The following is a 21,024-nucleotide window of genomic DNA, read 5'->3' as shown; positions in this document are numbered from 1 at the left end:
TTTGCGAAGACAACATTGTCCCACATTATCATTTAGAAAACGTTCGACTTACTAATTTTGCGTGAGGTTTAGCGCCCTGGTTAGGCCACGGGCACACACCGCAATTTCATTTGGCGGCAGAGGCAAGGTTCATCTTGGAACAAAAAGCGCGCCAAAACATATCGCCAGAGATGTCAGTTAGTGGTGCACGATTGAAGCGTGACATAGGTAAGGGGAGAACAAACACTGAAACTAGGAAACCTACGTGAAAAACATATGTTCTAAAAAACGAGTAAATGTGCCGTTTCAAATATTTTTGCAGTACTAAAAGAAGAAATGTTATTGTTTTTCAATTTCATATTTTATTAGTTCGGTCTTGGTGACCCCTACCAACCTGTGATTCTAGCGCAAGACTTGGCAAGACTGTGCAAACCAGCTATTATGTCGTGTGGAATGGCGTTACTCACTTGAACCCGTCGGTTTCATCCCAGCTTTTTGTTTAATTTTCTTGCGTCTTTGTTCAAAGTCTGGCGTGCGCTTCACTTCAAATTTTGCGTGACCTAGCGCATGGCGTTCATTGACGAAAGATGTGAGTGGAGACTTTTTGTTATCGTGCAAGTTCACGCTGCGGCATCCGGCGCGCTGTGCCTCGTCGTGACCATAAATGCGGAACGCTGCGCGAAGAATCGTCGTGCTATGTTTGCTCACTCTCCGTAACACAGGGTCTGAGTATCCGATGGACAGAAAAATTAGTGAGTCGAACGTTTTCTAAATGATAATGTGGGAAAATGTTGTCTTGTCTGATACCTGTTGGATATGAATACACTGTGTCGCAAGAACTGAGAATGATTCTGTGAAAAGGTTTCGCATATGTTGCTATACATGATGACTGTGGGCTGGCCGTAGTCCTTTTCATCCACTGAAACACGTTTTGTTTGGCCAATTATATTGGTTGCATTATTCTATATGAATAAAAGTTAAGTTGCTTTTGAAACCTCGATGGCACTGTCATTTATTGCCATCCTATTCGCTCGCCTTCATAAAGAACCTACTGGAACAACTGTCCTCAATAACAGCCTAATTCTGTTCACATTAAGAGCCGCTCCTATACTTTATTGACGCACTGGCGCTTCAGATGAGGTGAGTCTTAATTCGCTTCAGCCTCAAAAGAAAAATAACTGTCGGCGTAGCGGTCGAAATGCCGGACGCTAAAGAAATTCGAACATTCGCGCCAAACAGCGTAAGATCTTGACGTCACTGCCATTTCCGCTTGTGACGTCGCTTTTTATTTTTCGCTTGCTGTTAGTTGTCCACCTGGTACGTGGATGGCGACGGTTGCAACGAGCCGCCATTTTCTTGACATGTGGGCGTCTATGGAAGCTTCGCTAGCAGTTTACATATACCTTGGCAGAGGCGTTGAACTTTGTTTCTCCTGGTTCGCCTTGCATTACGAGCGTGACGTGATATCATAAGAAGCCAGCAAACACTGATACCAAAGACAACCTAGGGGAAATTACTTGTGCTTAATGAATGAAATAAAGAAACGGCAAATTAATGGAAATTAAAGCGGATGAAAAAAAAACAACTTGCCGCAGGTGGGGACCGAACCCACTACTTTCGCATGCCTTCTTTCGCATGCGTTCGGTCCCTACCTGCGGCAAGTTGTTTTTTAATCCCCTTTCATTTCCATTAATTTACCGTTTCATTATTTCATTCATTAAGCACAAGTAATTTCCCCTATGTTGTCCTTGGTGTCAGTGTTTGTTGGCTTCTTATGATATGACTAATAAAAAAATCGGGCCCCTCGGCTAATCCTCTTCCTGAGCGTGACGTGATCCTGGGAAAAATCTTAGAAACTACGGCTGCAGCCTACATGTGCAGGCTGAATCGGAGTGACACGACATACGTGTACGAGCAATGCAGTGCACGTCTTGATTTCATGATGCTCAGACACGCCCTTTTTTATTATTATTACTTTATTTTGCCGATGCTGAGATTTGTAATCTGTAGCGCTTGTGATGATACAATGTGTTAGCTGTTGCCATTCCAGTCGCATCCGCCATGAAGAATGTGCTAGAGCACTCGCTGCTTCGCCACTGTACGTGCGGCCTACAAGCAGCCGCCGTCTTCCGTTCTGCCGTCTGTGCGTCGCCGCGTGTGCAGATTTTCTTTCTTTCGCTTTTTTTTACCCTATTGTGACTTACCTGCAGAGGAGTGGACCTTCGGCGCCCGATGTGCCACTCTTTGTGACGTGTTCTTTCTTTAATCCGGTGATGCATTGAGGTCATCTTAGCCGTCATGCTGATGAACCAGCACGGTGTGAACCTATACGTCTGTTGACGATCCGCGCCGTGGTGCTGTAGCCAGGGTTGGGGCGCAGACGGCCGCAGCGTTCCGACCCTGTCTCGATAACATTTAGGCAGGTCAACCGCGACGTCGATATGACACGCTCGTGTCATCCTAGCCGCCATGTTGGCAAACCACCACAGTAAGCTTGTGCATCCGTGACCTCACGTGAAAGCTATAGATACAGGCTACAATTTCGATGCCTCAAGATTCTGATTTAAACACGGGAAACTTAATGCATTGCCTATAATAGCGCTTTTTGATATACTGTAGAGTTTTCAGCTGTTGATAGTTCAGACAACCAGTTACTAATTATTAATGACTGTATTAATTAGGTTATAAATAACATAATGTTTTATCGATTTTGTGCGGGTGTACTCACCATGGCCAGAAACATAGGTGATCAAATTGTAATTTTCATTAATGTGGAACTGAGCAAATACAGGGTTAGCAATATTTGGTAAAACAGCGGTTCAGCAGTGGCATCTCCCTCGTCTACTCCGTCCTAATATTTAATGAAGCTAATCACGCATTGGAAAAGCTGTAGCTCCACCCCCTACCCCCGCGCTTTCGTTTAAAGTGGACTTTCTTTACATCGAGTGCTTGCTCTGTCTATTCATGCGTGTCGGTGTGTTTGTATGCCGCGAACGAAATGGATGGAGAGAGATTTACCTGCCTATATCCGGGACGGACCTATGTGCGGTTAATTATGGTAGGCTGAGTGAAGGAATTCGCAGAGAGAAGCAATGCGAGGCGAGGTGTGCCTTAATAACTGACGGTATACATATATATATATATACACTCAACAGCGGCGACTTCCTTGGCACGCTTGGCTGCACGGCATCTCTCGAGGATTCGCAAGAATACCGCGGATTGTGTTTGCAGACCCGGGAAGAAGTACTCCGGTAGCCAGCAAGACTGACAAAGAAAAAAAAAACGCCACAGAGACAGGGGTGGTGTCGCAGACATTTGCCTTAATGTGAGGAGTAAAAGTGAGGAGGACTGCCTCCTCGAAGTCGACAAAGAGAAAGTTACTGGTGTTTCGGTAACTCCATCTGTATGCTTATGAAGAAAAAGAGGAGTTACTAAACACGCTTTTGCTATCACGTCGCCTCATTCTGATATTGAGAGCAACCTGAAAACAAGGATAAATAAAAAGCCACAGTTTCGCCCGAAAGGCAAAGCATCGCTTGCGATAGCAAACTTTTAGACAGCTTTACGAAGTAAGGATAGCAGTTTTATCATCCGTATAAACTCGTAAACATTCGCTTACTAACTAAATTAACAAACATGGTGCCATGCGCGCACAGCCAAGCATAAGCATACCTCACTCGATGAGCACAGTGGCGTGAGGGTGGCGTGAGGCGTCAAAACGCTGGCGTGAGGGAAAGCAGCAGCAGCAGCGAGCGAACTGACCTTCGTGCTGCCCCTCTCTTCAACGCGGACTAAGCGGCGAGAATACAGGGCACAATTGCTACGAGCCTCCGGTGCATCTAGACTCTAGTATCGCAGATCGCTTTCAGGAAGGGGCCCGCGCGGCCGAGCCATACGCAGCAGCCGCCGAAGTAAAGCGGTTGAGGTGCAGTTCGCCATTAAGGGGCCCACATACACAGCTTCGCTGGTCATACTTCTTCACAGAGTGGAAGGTCACCGAGTGTTTTCAGGGGAGTCTCCGCGACAAGTTTCAAGACTGAACTTGAATAGCCTGCAGCAAAGAGCTTTGTCAATTATTTCTCAAAACTGGCCTGCACAATATGTGGGCAGGATTTCGTAAACGGGCATTCCAGGCGTAGAGTGGCAATTCCTCTCTTAATGAGCTTTGAATGAGCAGAATCGTATGGCATGAGAGCTTTTCGCGTCCATGGGCTATAATCAACAAACATGGTCTTGCTTAAAATATATTAAACTGTCTAAAAACCAGATTGGATAGCGCCCATGGTGCCCTGCCCCCTTTGTCCGTGTTCCTTTGCGCTACAATGGCTTCAGTACATATTAACCAACTTGCCCAAGAAGAAGTTTTAATGGATTCGTCATGGTGTGGGTGCCGCTCTCACAATGCTGTCGTTGGCTGCTTACTATTTTATCACATACCTGTCATTTTTTTAGTTTTAGGTTTAGTTCTCATTTCCATTCGTCGCAGTGCCTGCATTCAGTAATCGGCAGACGTCACTTCTCCGTCTTTCGCGACTGTCATTCAGCTCGCCCGTCGAGCGTAGTGTAAGCTGCAAAGTTCGCTGGGCTCGGAGGTCGTGAAACAAAGAAACAACAGCCTCTGTTTCTACAGCACTTCGTTCGCAATTGACGCGAGTATATCGGGCTCAAGGCAAATTCACACGATAAGCCGCAGTGCCCCCAACTGCTTAACATTGCGTACACTCGCATATCCTATACGCCTTAAAGGTTCCGGCGCATTGTCGCTGCTTCCTACGAGGCCACAGCTTCGACTCCTGGCTGTGGCAAGCGCATTTGTGGGAGCCTAACATGCAGAAACAACGATGTCGAGCGCGCATTAGTGGAGCGCCACAGATGGTCAAGGTTGATCCGCAGAGTCCCTTGGCCAACAGCGCCCTTTGCTGCACGCCCTTGGCGCTGCACTAAGCCTTGCTGCGCCCAATCTGATATATCCGACGGCTTGTAAAGCTTTAACCTCGAGAACGGGATCCAGCGGACACTCGACAATTGTTTCATGTGCCAATTTAACACTACAGTAGCACTCGATACCACTAATACTTTCTTCTCTGATCTTTTTAAGCTACAGGGAGATGCCGGTACCAACACCGTCCGCAGATATGCATGCAAATGAGGAAATGACACCGAATGCGCTAGCCAGGGCTTCCCAAGATGTGAAAGAAGGGGTATACACAGAAGAAAACGACATCAAGGACATGTCGCAAAAGCTGCTCGTTGCAACCAATTTCCTAAGCGCGAGCAAAGGCGCTTCCCTCTTTCTTTATTTTTTTTCTTGTTCTTTATCATGCGCATTTAGAACGCTGTTTTTTATTCAGGATTAACCAGATTGCCTCACTTGACTGAGTTTCGGGACTTTAGCTTGTCGAGGGCCAGCGTTATATTAAGCTTAACATACGAAGAACTAATTGATACTGTTGCGAGAACAGAGCCGACGAACACCTGCTGCCGCCACTGAAATCACTGTGCTAAATCAGTCAGAGATTAATACTTGTCAGTAGACGTCATATCATCAATTTTCTTTGCATCGCGTTTCGCGTGATGTCTTCTGTATACTATACAGAAATACATTCCGCGGATTTGCAATCTTCTTGTTATTGACATGGGTAACCTGTAGCGCTAGACTAGAAGCACATGGCGATTTATCTAACACGTTTTCTTGGAACAGTACGGTATGACACGCAAAGAATGGCGCGTTGCTATCAAATGTGTTGGAAAAAAAGAAAGAAAGCAGAAAGGAAAGCTGTGGAATCGCAATGAAACTTCACTTCATTGCAGCTCCCCACTTTGAAACTTGCCACCAAGTATTAGATATAGTTTTGCGAGAGTCAAGCTAACAGTGTGTGCCACAAGCCTCTTTTGCTCGAAGTGATACTAACCACACCGAGGTTGAATGCACGGCCGCCTACGCTGATTTAACTTTTAAGTTAATTTAACATTTAACTGGCGCCTACTAGTGCATTTTGTCTCTGGCCTTAAGATGCGCGCAACCACGATTGGAGGAAGCTGCTATCTTACGTGACGCGGTTAGCTCGCGTTGGTACTTGGCTTGCCTGTTGCCCCCCTCCAGACCAAGCTGCTCTGCGACGCAGCCAGCCCGTGAAAACGCGTCACGTCGTGATGCCTTGAACTTGAGCCGACGCAGTATACGAATGCGTCTTGTTTGTACACTTCCTCGGGCTTGACATAATCCGGGGGATCAGTGTTAGCGCCTTCGATGGCATCTCGCGCGGGAAAGGCAACGCAATACCACTTCATGGTTTATTAATAACGAGCAGGATTATTATTCAAGCGGCGGCTGCATACCGCCACTATAGTGTGCGTCATTGCTTGTCTCCATCCTTGCGTGTATACAAGACTGCACACCCACTCTGCGTCGCCAGCGAGCGGCCGGAGAGAGAGGCGTCGTCGCACAGCTGCCGTCTTCCTCGCGTCGCCTCCCTCCTCGCATCCCTGGGTGTCGCCCGGCTGCGGCTCGGTGCACGTTCCGATGCGGTCCCGTCCGTCAGTCATCCGCGCGAAGACACTGGAAGCAGCAGGCACGCGGAATTTTTGTGGCCAAGGAAGTGCCCCGTGGGACGCGAGCCGATCGCTATCTCTGATGGAAAGCGCATCCCTCCTGTGACGAACAATACCAGTTACTGCTGTGAGATAACGGCTTCAGCGAGCGAGTGTGGGCCGCTCGGTGCCCCCCCACCGCCTGCGATTGTGCGTATACCGACAGACGGGCAGTAGAATTTCTTAGACGAGCGGTGTTCGTGGCTTGTGTGTGCGCGCACGGGGATAACGGCGAACTGTGCGCAGCGCGGCGACCGCCCTCCTCCTCTGCCGAGTCCGTGGCCGCCGCTTTCAGAAGGCTGCCGCGAGGTTTCTTCAACCCTCCTCCCTTCTCGGCGGGCGTCCTTCGACGAGCCGCGCGTAAGTCCGACCCCTTTCCGAACAACCGAAACCATCGTCGCCGTGCCCGGGTGAACCGTGTGACGTCATCGAGAGCGCAAGGTTCTTGTCGCCCTACCGGGATAGTGCCACTCATTCAAGAGTCGGCCCGCAGTCGAGTCGAACGTTCTCTGCTCGGTGCACCCCTCCACACACTCGCGCGCGCGGGTTCTCTGTGAAGTCCTCGCACCGTTGCACCAGCCTCAGTGGTCCGCTGGGAAACCGCCGTCGCCATCGCGCTATCCACCGCCATGAGTTCGGACGTGTCCAGTCCCCGTCGGCCGGGCATGCTGGAGTTCTTCAGCGGCAAGAATGTCCTGCTCACGGGTAGCACAGGATTTCTCGGAAAGGTAGGGATCCTGCAGTGGGGCGTCCAACGGTTGGTGGGGATGTGCTGCGGAAACAGTGAAGCTCGCCGGTGCTGTCGAGTGTAGTGGCAATCGCAGCTCGCTACCATTTGCGCGACCTTCTGCCAACCCGAGCTCAAATTTATTGCTATAAATACTGGCACATCAGCTATGCTCATCGTCGCGGTATATTGTTTCTCGAACTGAGAGGTGCATCATCTCTGACGCAATGCTCCCATAGGTCAGGCTACGAACACACGCACATACTTTGCTGTCAGCGAACTCCTGTTGCAGCGAGTTGACTTCGCACTCTTCCTGCACATGGTAGCTATGCTCCAAAAACACGTGCAATGTATTCGCGATGCTCTAATACACTCTGAAACCAGTCATGAAAAGCACGATTTAGCAGACACTTATGAGCTGCGCATAAACACTGTGTTCCTGCGGTACACAGTGAAGACTTGCGAGAGGCCATTGCATGGGTTGTTTTATAATAACTTGTGAAAACATGTTAGGGTGCTGCGGTCCGCCTTTCCCCGACCCCTCTAATTTTCCAGCTTCTGCTTTGCTTCTTGGGAAGATAATTTTACGTAATTCAAACGTAAACTAATTTACCCGCCCAACCTTGGTCTTACAGAGCAGTTAAGTGTGCGAAGTGCAGGAATAAGTTGCAAGATACAGAAATGATTAACGCGCGTCCCGCACCCGTTCTATGTTCACTCTGAAATATCAAAGGAACTTGCTCGTGTGTGCGGAATCAGTCACTCCTACGATTTTATCTTTGTAGTGCTAGACAAGGTTGAACCAACAGCGATACATTAAAAGGCAAAGAGCATACATTGCTTTCTGTAAGCAGTGTGTGAAAATGTGCTGGCAAAGTTGGGTGATCGGTATATTCTGAGATTTTCCAGCAAGTGCTCATGGCGGGGCCGGTACACGTGTCAAAATCAATACAAGGCATGTACTCGTACGTGCGATCTTGTCAGTCCTTTTTTCCTGTGTGCTCCTGCTAAACATAAGATTATAATCAGGCCGGCTCTTTCTTATTATAGCCAATGCAGAAACCAAGATAACACTCTCCCTCGGCACACTTTGCGTTTGACCCAAGTGCGCGCTGTAGGGCATTTTCCTCCTTTTATTTTTTGTCACGATAACACTTGTCAGTTAAGTACGACGACTGCGAAGTACCGGTGACCACTGTGAAGAAAAGAAACTAGCATCACGCCTCGATCTCGAATAGCTGCATGTAACATTACGACTATAAGGATCACGTCAAAATAAAAATTATGGGACCCTGTCAACGATGCAACTCGGCTGCCTACATCGTGTTCTCAGGTGTACATCGACTTTCTTTTTACTCTTGGCTTGTGAACAACAGATTTGTCGAAGTGCCTAAAAATTATTGCGCCTGAGTTCTCTTGGATAGCGTACGGTTTTCGCGTTCTTCTGCAACTTCACCACTGCCGTGAATGCAAAGTGCCCGATTCTTGGTATGCGAAGCCTGCGAATTCGTACAAAGGTGTTATTTGAAGCGTTACTCATAGCTACTACACGAGGTAAGTATTCGAGATTATCTTGCACCAGTGACGTTATGGTGAAGAGCGTGAAGTCGCAAGTACAGTTATCGACCGCGGGAGTCGGATTTTTGTGATGGGTAGCTGAATGCACTTAAACGTTCAGTGCATGCATAATAGACAACTCCGCGCTGTCAAAACGAAACTAGGAGCCCTCTCAAAAGCATCCATGTTTCTTTGGGACCTTAAAGCCTCGTCGATTCTTTTCAAGTGTCACTGTGCCCGAACAACCTTAAGCTGGCGATTAGCATTCGCTTTGGTACTTGGGTTTGCTATCGCTGAGCTAGCTCATGACAACGCAGTAGTGACTTCGCACGGAGAGTGTAGGCTGGCATTGGTGAACAATGACCACGGTCACACCAAGACAACATTGAGTTGGGCCACTAATTCTTACGCTAACGATTCAGTTTGAGTACTGTGGATTTTTTTACGCTATTACTCGACCGGTATTATGAGCGGCCGATGCCGGTGTGCTTTCGAGGCCATTAAACGATGGACGCAGATTCAAGTGCTCAAAAAATTGTGAACGCGTTTAGGAGCAGCCGGACTTAACAATACTGCGATGCGATGACCACCCGTCACTTCAGCGCATACCTTCAAGCAAGCTAATCAGTGACGGTGACCGGAGGCGTTCTGCATGGCAATGAATGTAACTGCGGCGCAAGAAGTAGACGGAGGCAAGAAGCACAAGTCAAACGATGTCTACTCAGGGGAAGGTCTATGCTTGCGACGGTACTTATAAGTTCGGCTGATTCACCCTCGCATTCAGAAATGCATCCTAACATGAATCCCATGCTTGGCTTTATCTTTATGACGCCTGGCGTGAACGTGCCCTACACGCTCATGACGTTTCCTTCGGCGCGTTCACGACACGTGTCATTTAGATAAAGCTTGGGTATCGAGTTGGAATGCATTTTTGAATAGTCTTAGATGCAGGAGACGCATGATACGGTATGTTGCGTCCGATATGGCGTGCGTCTGAATGATGGCTTCTCCGAATGTTGGAATTTGTTGAAACCTCTTAGTAACTTATTGGACGTAATTGTTGGTACGACAAGACGTACGCCATGCTGCGACATTTCCTCTTCGGAGGAAGTGCGCCCTAAGTGGCTCATACCCCCGATGGTCTGGAAAACGCGGCGTGCGGTACGGAAAGTCACGTGAGCTCGCCTCGCGCAAGCACTCGCTCCTGTCGCCGCCCTGAAGTTCGTCGTCGTCCTCTTCCACAGCTGGCTCCGATGGCGCTCATCGTGCAAAAAAAAAAAGTTACTAAAGATAGAGTTGATTCAGGCACTCGAACCCACGACCTTCGGTGGGAATCAAATCCTCGAGCTTATGTGTAAGTTGAACCCACTACCTTTAAGGCGAAGTTAATTAATGTAGAGTTAACTAAGGTGCTCGAACCCAGGACCTTTCGTGAGAGTCATACCCTCGACGTTTGGTGGCTGTCGAGCGCAGGACATTTGATGTTAATTATGACGAAGTTAATTAAGCCACATGTAATTAAGGCAGCGTCAATTAAGGCACTCAAACCTAGGACCTTTGGTGGGAGAAAACAAGTAATAAGAAATAACAACGCACTAGAATGAGAATGCCAAGTAATTTAATGAATGTTTTGGAGCACGGTTAAAAATGGAACATCATTACGGTGTGTGTACCAGAGCATCGATTCTATAATACACTGATATCAGTATTCGACTAACGAATACAACCGCCTCTGCTGTTACTTCATTAGTGATTCTCAGTGTTAAAGGAAACGGAATAAGTACACTCACGATGGAACAATGTGCCCTGACGAACTGGTACGAAGACTCTGCTGGCACGAAGTTTATTATATTCAAGCGGCGAGAACCAAGACGTTGCGGTCAGAGTGACCAGTGCGTACATTTCTCTCTGAACCAGTGCCAAATTCCGCCAATTGGGCGTGCTCAAGATATCTCCAGCATATCATTAAAGATTGTTTCTCTCTCTTGAGCGCACAGGCTGTCGCCTTCACTCTCTTTGGCGTATGATAAAGTGATTGCCAAATTCGTTCTTTCTCTCCTTTTAGGACAAGTCGGTGTGGGAAAGTAGACTTTACTGTGTGCTCTTGGCAAATATCGCGTGGAAACGAGTCTCACTGCCACCTTGGGATACGAAATGTAGCGTTGGATCAGCATAACTGTGCGCTTTGAGCGATACATAGCTAACGTCGTGGCCAGAATTTTTAAAAACTGCTTAAGTTATATAGATTCGTTAATAAAACACATCATTATGAAATTATTATTCTCTGCTGCGATGTAATATGCAGCGGTAATGACCATTCGAAGCGCAAGTACGATTGAAATGCTACTTGTCGATTTGATGGAAGAGGCCAGAGAGTTAGAATAATGAGGAGTAATGCGGAAGAACGAACGCAACTGTACATGATAAAATGATGCACAGATCTGCTTATGAATAATTTGAATGTAATGCTCAAAATGTGCGTGATTGCCGCCTTTTATTGTGGGTCGGTAATATTTATTTCTTACAGCCTTCTGTAAGCGAACGGTTACACATAGCTGATTGCAGTTACAATTTAACGTCTTTCGCTATTTCGAAAAGGCGCTTGCTCTGTGACGTCGGCCTGCGCATTATCTTGCTTTCATGCTGCGCTGACATAGTTACGTACAGCGTGCCAAATTTTGCCAATTGGACGTGGGATAACGTGTGAAAGCGAAGCGACGTATTCGGCAACAACGGTTGTGTCGTCTGGCTAAGCTGGATTTATACTTATTCACAATAAACCAGGTGCTGACGCAATAGAAAGAACGAGACAGCGCGAGACATGATCCAGTGCTCGAGAATGGGCAAACGACGCTTCCAAAGGGTAGGCCTCCACACTCGAAACATCGCTCTCCTAATTGGCTCTCGACAGCTGCAGTATAGCGCTATTGCTGTACATTCGTGACGATGAGCGTGCAGCTATAAGACATAAAAGGCTCCACTGTCGTAACATAAGCGGGGGAAGAAGTAACCTTCGTATATCCGGGATCATCGCTTCATTGTCAGGGGTGAAAGTTCACGCTTACTACCCCTGTAAGAAAGAAAGAAAGAAAGAAAGAAAGAAAGAAAGAAAGAGAGAAAGAAAGAAAGAAAGAAAGAAAAACACAAATGGCCAAAAATTCCTCAAGCTGTGTCTTTGCAGAGGGAAATGTACGCACTGGTCACTCTGACCACAACGTCCCGGTTCCCGCCGCGTGAACATAACAAACTTAATACCAGCAGACTCTTCGTACCAGTTTATCAGGGCGCTGAGGCATTGTTCCACCATGAGTGTACTTATTGCGTCTTTAACACTCAGGATAACTAATAAAGTAACAGAAGAGCCGGTTGTATTCGTCAGTCGAATGCTGATTTCAGTGTACTGTAGAATAGAAGCTCTAGTAGTATGCACCCCGTAATTAGGTTCCATTTTTCTTTTAAAGCTTTCTTTTTCACGTTAGCACGAACATCTGCTCTTGCTAAGCTGCGACTAACGAGCAGCCAGATGGATCTGGCACTTGGCACATGCAGAGGGAGAACACGGAGGGCGCGCGTGCGGCATGCGGGGAGCGCGCGACAACGAACTAAGCCGCGTGCGATGCGGCGGCACGGAACGCGGACGGCTTGTGTGTGCGTGCGCCGAGGATTTATATCGCTACCGCAGTGCCTCGGCGTCTTTGTGACGTACTTTTACAGACCACGACGTCGCGGGTTCAATTCCCATGCCATGGCGCAGACATTCCTATGTAGTTAAAATGTCAACAAATGAAAAAGAAAAACACTTCTGTAGACCCCAAATGTTGCGCACCTTAAAGATATTCCCAGGTGATCAGAATTAGTCCGCAGTTACGGCGTATCTCGTGGTCACTGTATTGCTTTGAGATGCTAAGCCCATCAATCAAGAGCTCGCGCTACTTTAGTCAGGTGTGCGAGGCGGGCAGCTATAGAAGTCGATCTCAGTGAATTCATGTAGACGGCCAGCGCGTCGGGTGAAGGAGGGTAAGAGGAAAAGCGAAGTGATTGCTGCTCGCTGAAAAGTGCGTGCTTGATTTCGGACACCTCTTCACGAAACCTGACCCACTACGTGTAAACGGTGGAGCGCGTTATTAAACGCCATGCGCTATGCTCGCGGAAGCGCGGCATCGAGAGAAGTCGCGTAATAAAGAATCGCGCTTTCCCACCGAATAGTCGTAGATAAAATGTTGCGAAAACGTGTTCTTCGCATGATTTTAGCTTGCGCATCTGCGTTAACCCTCACCCGCCTACTCCCTGTCGCACTGCCATAAAGCTGTTAGCCGCTTATCAAACGCCTACGTCCTCGGGTGGATTTGTTAGCCTCGGCCAGCCGTGAAAGTTCGCGATCGGCTGCTCTGTTGAGAATTGGGGAGAGAGAGAGAGAGAGAGAGAGAGAGTCCTTATTTTTTATATGGTATTATTGGCGTAAAGATTGCCTGTCCTATCGTTAAGCAACGGACAAGATAACTGCGCGGTGATAACACGGACTCGTAACATCGCACGAGCTTTAACTCTGTCTCCATCGCGCATAACGCAATTTACAACTATTATATATAATCGCAAAGCGTTTGTGTACCTAGAGATGTGTACAGTAAGGGATGATGAGTGCGCATTTCTATTTCGGTATAGACCATAGCACACTGCGGTTCCCCTCTCACGTCTTCTGTCCTGTAGAAACATAAGCGTCCGCTGACTAACTAATACGTCAACCTTATACGCATAAGGTATAAGGCCGCCACCCTTCCCTTGCTGCATTTGAAACGTCCTGGGGCTCGCCTACTCTCACAGCCGATGATGCGCATTCTTTCCTCCACTGCCACCGCGCAACTACGACGCTTATGTTCCTCGAAATGGCGCATGTCTCGAACGCATTTGCGTGTTTACAAACGCATGGTAGCGATGACGCGAACAAAGATTTAAGGTTCAGCGGCACTATAAGCACTTCGTCTATGATTGTAGAAGCTGTGATGTGCATTGTGCAACACGCACACACTCTACTACATGCACTGCATTGTAAGTGAGATTACAAGATAATCAGTTTTATCGAAAGCGGTGCGAGTGTTAGAACTGCCATTGCATGCAAAGAGGAGAAAGTGACCATGCCCATTTAGGCTTCCTTTTCTGGCTGCTTTGCCTTGCAAGCCTTCCTTCTGCCCGGACGCGTATTCACATACAAACCTTGACGTGCGCGTTAAAGTTGGTAGACAACCCCCATTTGCTTCAAGTTGTGTGCTTGAAATGTTACCTGCATCACTGCCAGCTGTTATGTCGCGGGACGAAGTAAAAAAGAAAAGCTACGGCATTGAACTGTGCCGAATGCTCTTTGAGCACGATTATAATTTTTTATGGGGATGCACTAACGTGATCTTACGTATTTCTTGGCAAGTTTTTCTCGGTTTTACATTTTTAACCTACCATTCGTTGCTTTATTGTGGAACCATCAGGAAGCCCTAAATGTATTTTTGTTGTACACAGATGTGTACCTTATCCGCTGAGATTAGTCGCGGAATGAAAAGAGACAGGTTTGTTCTAAAACGTGGAGTATGGGAGTCACGTCAGTGCTCACTTTAAACCAAAACGTTCAATCATTCGCTCACTCAGGTTGTTACTGGTCGTGATAGCGCTACAGTATTTATTTTTTTCCCTGAGAAATCGGTAACTACAGTCTCACAATAACCTGTTTGTATAGTTGGGCTCAGGTTGGCGAAATTCGGAGACACGTCCTTAATTCTGCTCATGTAACACAGGTGTGTTTTACATGAGCGTACTGAGCGCGCGGTACATGCGGCGCCCGACTTTGACAGCGCAGAAGGGATCGCATGAAAGCAAGAGAGATTGGCGCCGCCCTACTCTTCATTGTAACCGGCGTGCGTTCGGCGGGCTGCCATCAGTCGTCTCGTAAATCGCAACGGCGGCGGCGAGGTTATACGTGCGTTAAATTATATCTTTCCTTGCGATCCGCAGTGCCGGGGCATCTTCGATAGCCCTAAGGCGTGATGCCATTTAAGTAGAAAAAGCCGGCAGATCCTATGCCCTGTGGGAATCGATGTTATGCGAAGCAGTAAACCCACCAAGTTGACAAAACGACCAAGACGAAGGCGGCTGTGTCATGACTTACATGGCACGCGTATCACGACATTCATGTCATGACCTATAATTTACGTTCGTCATACCCTTCTCATACTATGCCAACTTTGGTACATACCAAGTCAACGAAACGACCATGAGCGCACCAAGACGTAGGCGGCTGTTTCATGATCTACACCCCACGCATATCATGATATTCATGCCATGACCTATCATTTATGTTCCTCATACACTCTTGTCATAGTATGCGAATTTTGGTACATACCAAGTTAACGGAACGACCATGAGAGGCGACTAGATAGATACTGCCAAAGTGGCAAATGTTCGCCAATAAATGTTTCACATTTAATATAAGTGCGCCAGTTTATTATCAGTTATTTATTTTTTCTCGACTACATAGCTCTTTTAAATGGAACCTTCCGTGTAACCCAAGTATGAGCATACGACGGTTTTTTTATCGATCACGTCACAATATCACCGCGGGCGAACGTTGTCTGTACGTGAACGCTAAAAAGGTTATTTCGAAAATGTGCGCTTCGTCTTTTGGACTGTGCCGCGCGCATTTCCAAATCAAACGGAGCAACGCGGCCTTGCGCACGTGGCTGATACGGCTGTCAATTGTGCTGCGATGACGCAATAAGTTCAATCACGAGCGTTTTCTTTTTCTACCACTTCAAGCTCGTGCACCGCCTTCGCCTTTTAGAAGGTTCATACTCCTCGTGAAGCCAGTGCGTCCTTCGCGCAAGCGTTCTTTGCATCCACGAAAAAAAAAAATATTGAACCTGAAATGCTGTCGCTGCAACAACGTCCTCGCGTATAGGACTATGGCGATTTACTTCTGTAGTTTCCCACACCACTTTTTACGCTATGCGACGGCAGAATGCGCATTGAATCGCTGTTGGCGGTAACTGTTCGTGACGTGCAGAAGGCGAGCGAGCATGCTGTACACCGACTCGCGCCGAGACCGGAGGTACACGAAGGGAGCACCGCACCGTCTGCCTGCACAGCTCGTCGTCCTGTTCGCGTGCCCACTCCGGCATCTACGCGCGATGTAAATCGTCCGTCGTTAGGCGCACCGTGAGAGCGCGATAACTGCTTGCAACGTGAAAGATCGCGCGCGCCACGCGAACCACTCGCAGCGCACGCGTTTTTCGATTTCTAAGCGAAAAACCCCGCCATTTGCAGAACCGGCTTGCAGGGTGATCACGTGTCCACTTGAACCTATCAAAAATAACGAAATGCAGTCATAATAAGAAGGAAAAGAATATGGAAGCGAGCAGAGAATTCAATCGCTGAAGCGTGCGCCGTAAAAGTGTGCCAGCTGTCTACGAACGCTTTCCTTGTTTCTGTCTGCGTTTGGCATCACGTAACCAGAATGCCGAGCCATATTCTACTCGTACGACATGCGTCGCATCATCTATAAGTACGCCTTTAATCTGCTACCAAGCAATAATTTGGCGTGCCTTTATTGACGACTCGTATTCAAGGATAGTTCTATTCGCTTCCGAGATGCCAAGGAAAGTACTGTGGCTGTCACTCACTGTCAACAGCTATAGGTCTCCCCTAAAATTATAGCGTTTCGGCTGACTACGATGTGGAGGATAAAGGCGTCCTCGCGGAGACGTCTTGTTTCTTTGGAACGAGGAAACCGGATACTGGCTCCCAATTTCAACTTCACCTCATTAAGGTTTATGTTGTCCATGAAAACTTTTACTAAAGTTTTCAAGAATATTCGTACGTTTACACGATGACGCTTCAACATAGTTTTGTCCCGCAGAAATAAGAACAGCAGTGTCGAGGTATTCACAAAAGCAAAGCTTAACACGGCTAACATACTGTATATTGCCATCCTATTCCGAACGTACTTCCCTCGGCACTTAATTGCAACCTATCGTTCGGGTGCTTGCCAGCAAATTGACAAGAAACCAGGCTCAGTATCGAGGTCGGATGGCTTATTGTACAGTTATTAGCGTGCTGCTCGATAGCCTCTTCGCTTTTCGACAAAGTCAAACCGTTTCCTTTCAATGTACATGAGCGAAGATTGATGTCCATTCCGATGCCATTCGCTGCTCCAGTGACAAACACAGTAAGCAACTTGGCACTGCATCTTGGACAGCTTTAACAATTTAACTGGAGTAACAGCGGTGTGTATTGCTTTCACGTGAAAACAAGGCTTTCTCGATTACTGCGGTTACCTATGTACGTTCTTAGTCTCGGGCAATAACTCTGTCAGGAAATGTCCGACAGGTACTAGTACACTTCCTAAGCAAACTCTTAGTTGCTTGGCACGTTTTTTAAATACAGCCCGCCCATAAGCGCAGACAGTGAAGGTGATGAACATCTCTATTGCTTTCTCTTCGCAGGTTCTGTTGGAAAAGATTCTTCGTTCCTGCCCAGACGTTGGATCGATCTACCTAATTGTGCGAGGCAAACGGGGGCTACGCGCCGAAGATCGAATTGCAGACATCCTCAAAATGCAGGTGAGTCATGTGACATTTTTTCTTGGGCCGCGATGTATGGTGACACCTTCAAAAACAATTTCTTTGGACAGGCGCAATCATCCATCCCGTCCATTTTGTCCACTCTTCTATGCCTTCCCCAGACACACCTGTACTGGCCTGTCTTCAAGCTTTAGCTCCTAGAGAGATAGTGGCAAGCATCTAGCAGCCAGCAGGCCTCTTTCTCTTTGGTTCTTTGTGCATTCGCACCGACAATAATACATTGCGCGTTGGTACATATTTTGTGAAATTTCCTAAGCTGTTCCTCAGCGTAAATATAGTCCCTTTAACGAATGTCGCTAACTCACAAAAGGTTTTCAGTTCACCGAGGATGAAATGCTATTGCAGCGCTAATTCGTGTCTCAGTGTGTCGGGTATTGTTGGTTATTCTAAATGCACAGTAGAAAATGCTAGAAGAACCATTCGTACGCGGCGAGGAAACGTAACGCTTTTCTTCGTTGTCACATAGTCGGGCAGTGATTGGACTGCCTTGACCTCTGAGCAAAGAGCTTGGTCGTTCGTTTCTACGGTCAGTAGTGAACAGCCAGTCGGCGTACATAGTTTCCTCATAACACGCTTGCCTTGCCAGAAAGCTTAGTAAGCGAGAGACCGACAGCAATGTTTCTCCCGGAAGATACTCTTCAGCGAGTGTCCCAAATCACATCGAGAGCTCACGTTTGGTTTAAATTGAGTATTGTATCGCCAACCTTCGGAGCTATGGGGTACGTTGTGGAACTAACGCGCACAACCGCGAGACGCAGAACGATGAAAAGGCGTCCATGTGGTTGCGACTTATCATGCGATGGTATAGCGTTGAGGACCTTGCCAAATGTAGGAACACGAAAAGGAATAATTGTAATGCTGAATAGAAAAGGGGAAGTACATGGTTGTCGAGAGGTCCAGACAAAGCCAGACTTCGGAGGGCCAGTGATTGTTGGCACGCTGCTTTGAGAGTTTGTCAGTTGATACTGCGCAGAACACTGCGAGAGTTACTGTGCATGGTATTACGTTATATAGTTACAATGACTGCTTTACACATTGAGCAAAACTGCGACTTTGCCTTAAATATAAACATGGAACTGTTTGTGTGCATCGTATGACTTTTAAGGCGTGCTTCAAAAAAAAAAAAAAAATAAAAGATAACACTATATGCGTACCTTCGTCTTGGATGACCCCTGAGCCACAAAATGTCAGCAGTATAGACCAGAATCTATTACTCTCGCACACCCGCTTAGAGCAAACGCACCTGATCTCTACCCCAGTCGCTTGTGGTTTGCGAAACCCACGATGGGCTGCCAATTTGATTATGGGACAGTTGACAATAAAGCCATAGCGAGCGAACACTGGCAACAAACGTGCGATATAAGAACAGCCTGAGCGCTATCGCAGCCCCCAACAAAAGAGGGCTGCCATCCCCCCCCCCCCCAAAAAAAAATAGCGCTGAACATTCTGGTTTTATACAAGACAACGTCTGAACTACAACGAACGAATATATCCTTTTGCTCCTTAATGATATAGACGCCGGCTAAGAACCTCAACATAGACACGGTAAAACGGTACGGACGTCCGGCTGAGAGCGGCGTATAAACAAACAGCTGGCAGGTCGCTTATTGTCTGGGAGGCTATCCGCGTCGTGCGTGTGTGTACGCGGCCGCAGCGAGTCGAAAACACGGTGCCGGCGATCCTCCTCTCCAGCGGCCGACCTTGCCCAAGGTTGCGTCAACTCCGCAGACCGCGGAAGCCGACGAGTTTATGGGGGCGCGGACTGACGGCCCTGGAGACAGCCGTCGGTCAGGGCCGGCCGGCTGTAGACGGTGGCGAGCCGCCCCTGTCTGCTCGCTCTCGCTCGCGGTACAGTGTGCTCGACCGCCCTAGCAAAAGAGCGCTCGCAGCGTCAGCCTCTGATGAAGGGCGAGTCGAGCGGCTTGAGGCCAAATCCGCATGTTTGGAAAGTTCCGTCGCCCGGGGCGATTGGCCGCAAGGTGTCGGGGAGACCACTGCGATCCCCACGGATGCAGAGCATAAAAGCACACTACACTGCAAGGACGGCGTCAGGTTATCGATGGCGCTCCTCGGAAATTCACTCCGAAATCAAGCTGAACGTGAAGGGCGCAACGCCGCGCCGTGCACTCGGACCGGCCGCGGCGGTTTCCTTTGTGGCCGTGACGTTCCGCGGCGGAGCACGAGGTCGCGGGTTTGAGTACCCGCCCTGATTGCCAGTGGGAGCGATATACATAAACGCTCATGCGCATTAAAATCAGGCGCACGTTGAGGAACCCCGAGTCGTCAAAACTAATCTTGCGCCCTCTCTCACAGCCAAGGTGTTGCTTGCGACGGGAAACCCAATCAATCGCTCAATCAATCGATCGGAACTTGCGTCTCACCGAAAGCACTGTGCTGCTACAAACGCTGTGCATTGTTTGCTTAATTCCAAGATAAGCCGCGAGGAGTCAGATTGCACCTTACAATAAAGGCATGCACCCACATTCTAGAGTCCTAATAACAATGCCTAATCACTAGATTTGTAATCTGCTAACAGTGCGTCATCACGGACGCTACACGGAGCTATATATCAGCAGCAGCAGCAGCCTGGCTACGCCCACTGCACAGCAAAGGCCTCTCCCATACTTCTCCAACTACCCCGGTCATGTGGTAATTGTGGCCATGTTGTCCCTACAAACTTCTTAATCTCATCCGCCCACCTAACTTTCTGCCACCCCTTGCAACGCTTCCATTCTCTTAGAATCCAGTCCGTAACCCTTAATGACCATCGGTTGTCTTCCCTCCTCATTACATGTCCTGCCCGCGCCCATTTATTTTTCTTGATTTTGACTGAGATGTCGTTAACTCGCGTTTGTTCCGTCACTCAATCTGCTCTTTTCTTATCCCTTAACGTTACACCCATCATTATTCTTTCCATAGCTCGTTGCGTTGTCCACAATTTAAGTAGAACCCTTTTCGTAAGCCTTCAGGTTTCTGTCCCGTAGGAGAGTACTGGTAAGACGCAGCTGTTATACACTTTTCTTTTGAGGGATAATGGCAACCTGCTGTTCATGATCCGAGAATGCCTATATATAGCGATATATACCGTCCATCTAATAAAATGCAGTACTCCATAGCTGTAAATAAGGAGGAATTTTGTCCCCGCGTTCCAGAGGCTTTGAAAGCTGTATAAAAGGACTCTAAAGTACGGTCAGACAGATTAGAAACAGCTTTGGTCGCGCGCCTAGTGGTAAAGCAGCTTTTGAAAATAATTTATTGCTACATGTTACTTTAGTTATAGGCTTCATTGGGCAGTGGATGACATACATGCTGAGAAGTATGTTCTGCTACTAAATTTGCACAAGAGCGATGACGACGGACATGTTCACAGATACAAAGTTCGGCTAGAATTCTTATTGCGTTGAAAAGTGGTGAAAGCATAAAAAGTGAAGGGAGAGCACGCCACTATCACGTATTGGTCAAGAATCTGTGTCTGTAGCACTACATTTACATGATTCGCATGATCCAATTAGTAGCTGAAGATTTATTGACTCACAGAATGGCTACATG

At 47.7% G+C, this 21,024-nt stretch overlaps 1 protein-coding gene across 4 annotated transcripts in view; it reads left to right on the top strand.

Moving 5' to 3' along the window:
* LOC135896944 (putative fatty acyl-CoA reductase CG5065) overlaps positions 1-21,024 on the top strand; it is a 101,618-nt gene that overhangs the window by 51,648 nt on the left and 28,946 nt on the right. For 2 of the 4 annotated variants that reach the window (XM_065425486.2, XM_070535163.1), the window contains exon 2: positions 17,338-17,454. In XM_065425486.2, the coding sequence (XP_065281558.1) occupies positions 17,338-17,454 (117 nt within the window). The other 2 variants (XM_070535164.1, XM_065425487.2) reach the window with 2 other exon arrangements.

Source organism: Dermacentor albipictus, chromosome 3 (genome assembly GCF_038994185.2).
Source record: "Dermacentor albipictus isolate Rhodes 1998 colony chromosome 3, USDA_Dalb.pri_finalv2, whole genome shotgun sequence".
In the NCBI taxonomy this organism is placed as follows: domain Eukaryota; kingdom Metazoa; phylum Arthropoda; class Arachnida; order Ixodida; family Ixodidae; genus Dermacentor; species Dermacentor albipictus.
Note: the sequence above shows the minus strand (reverse complement) of the source record. Positions and strands in the feature narration are given on the sequence as shown.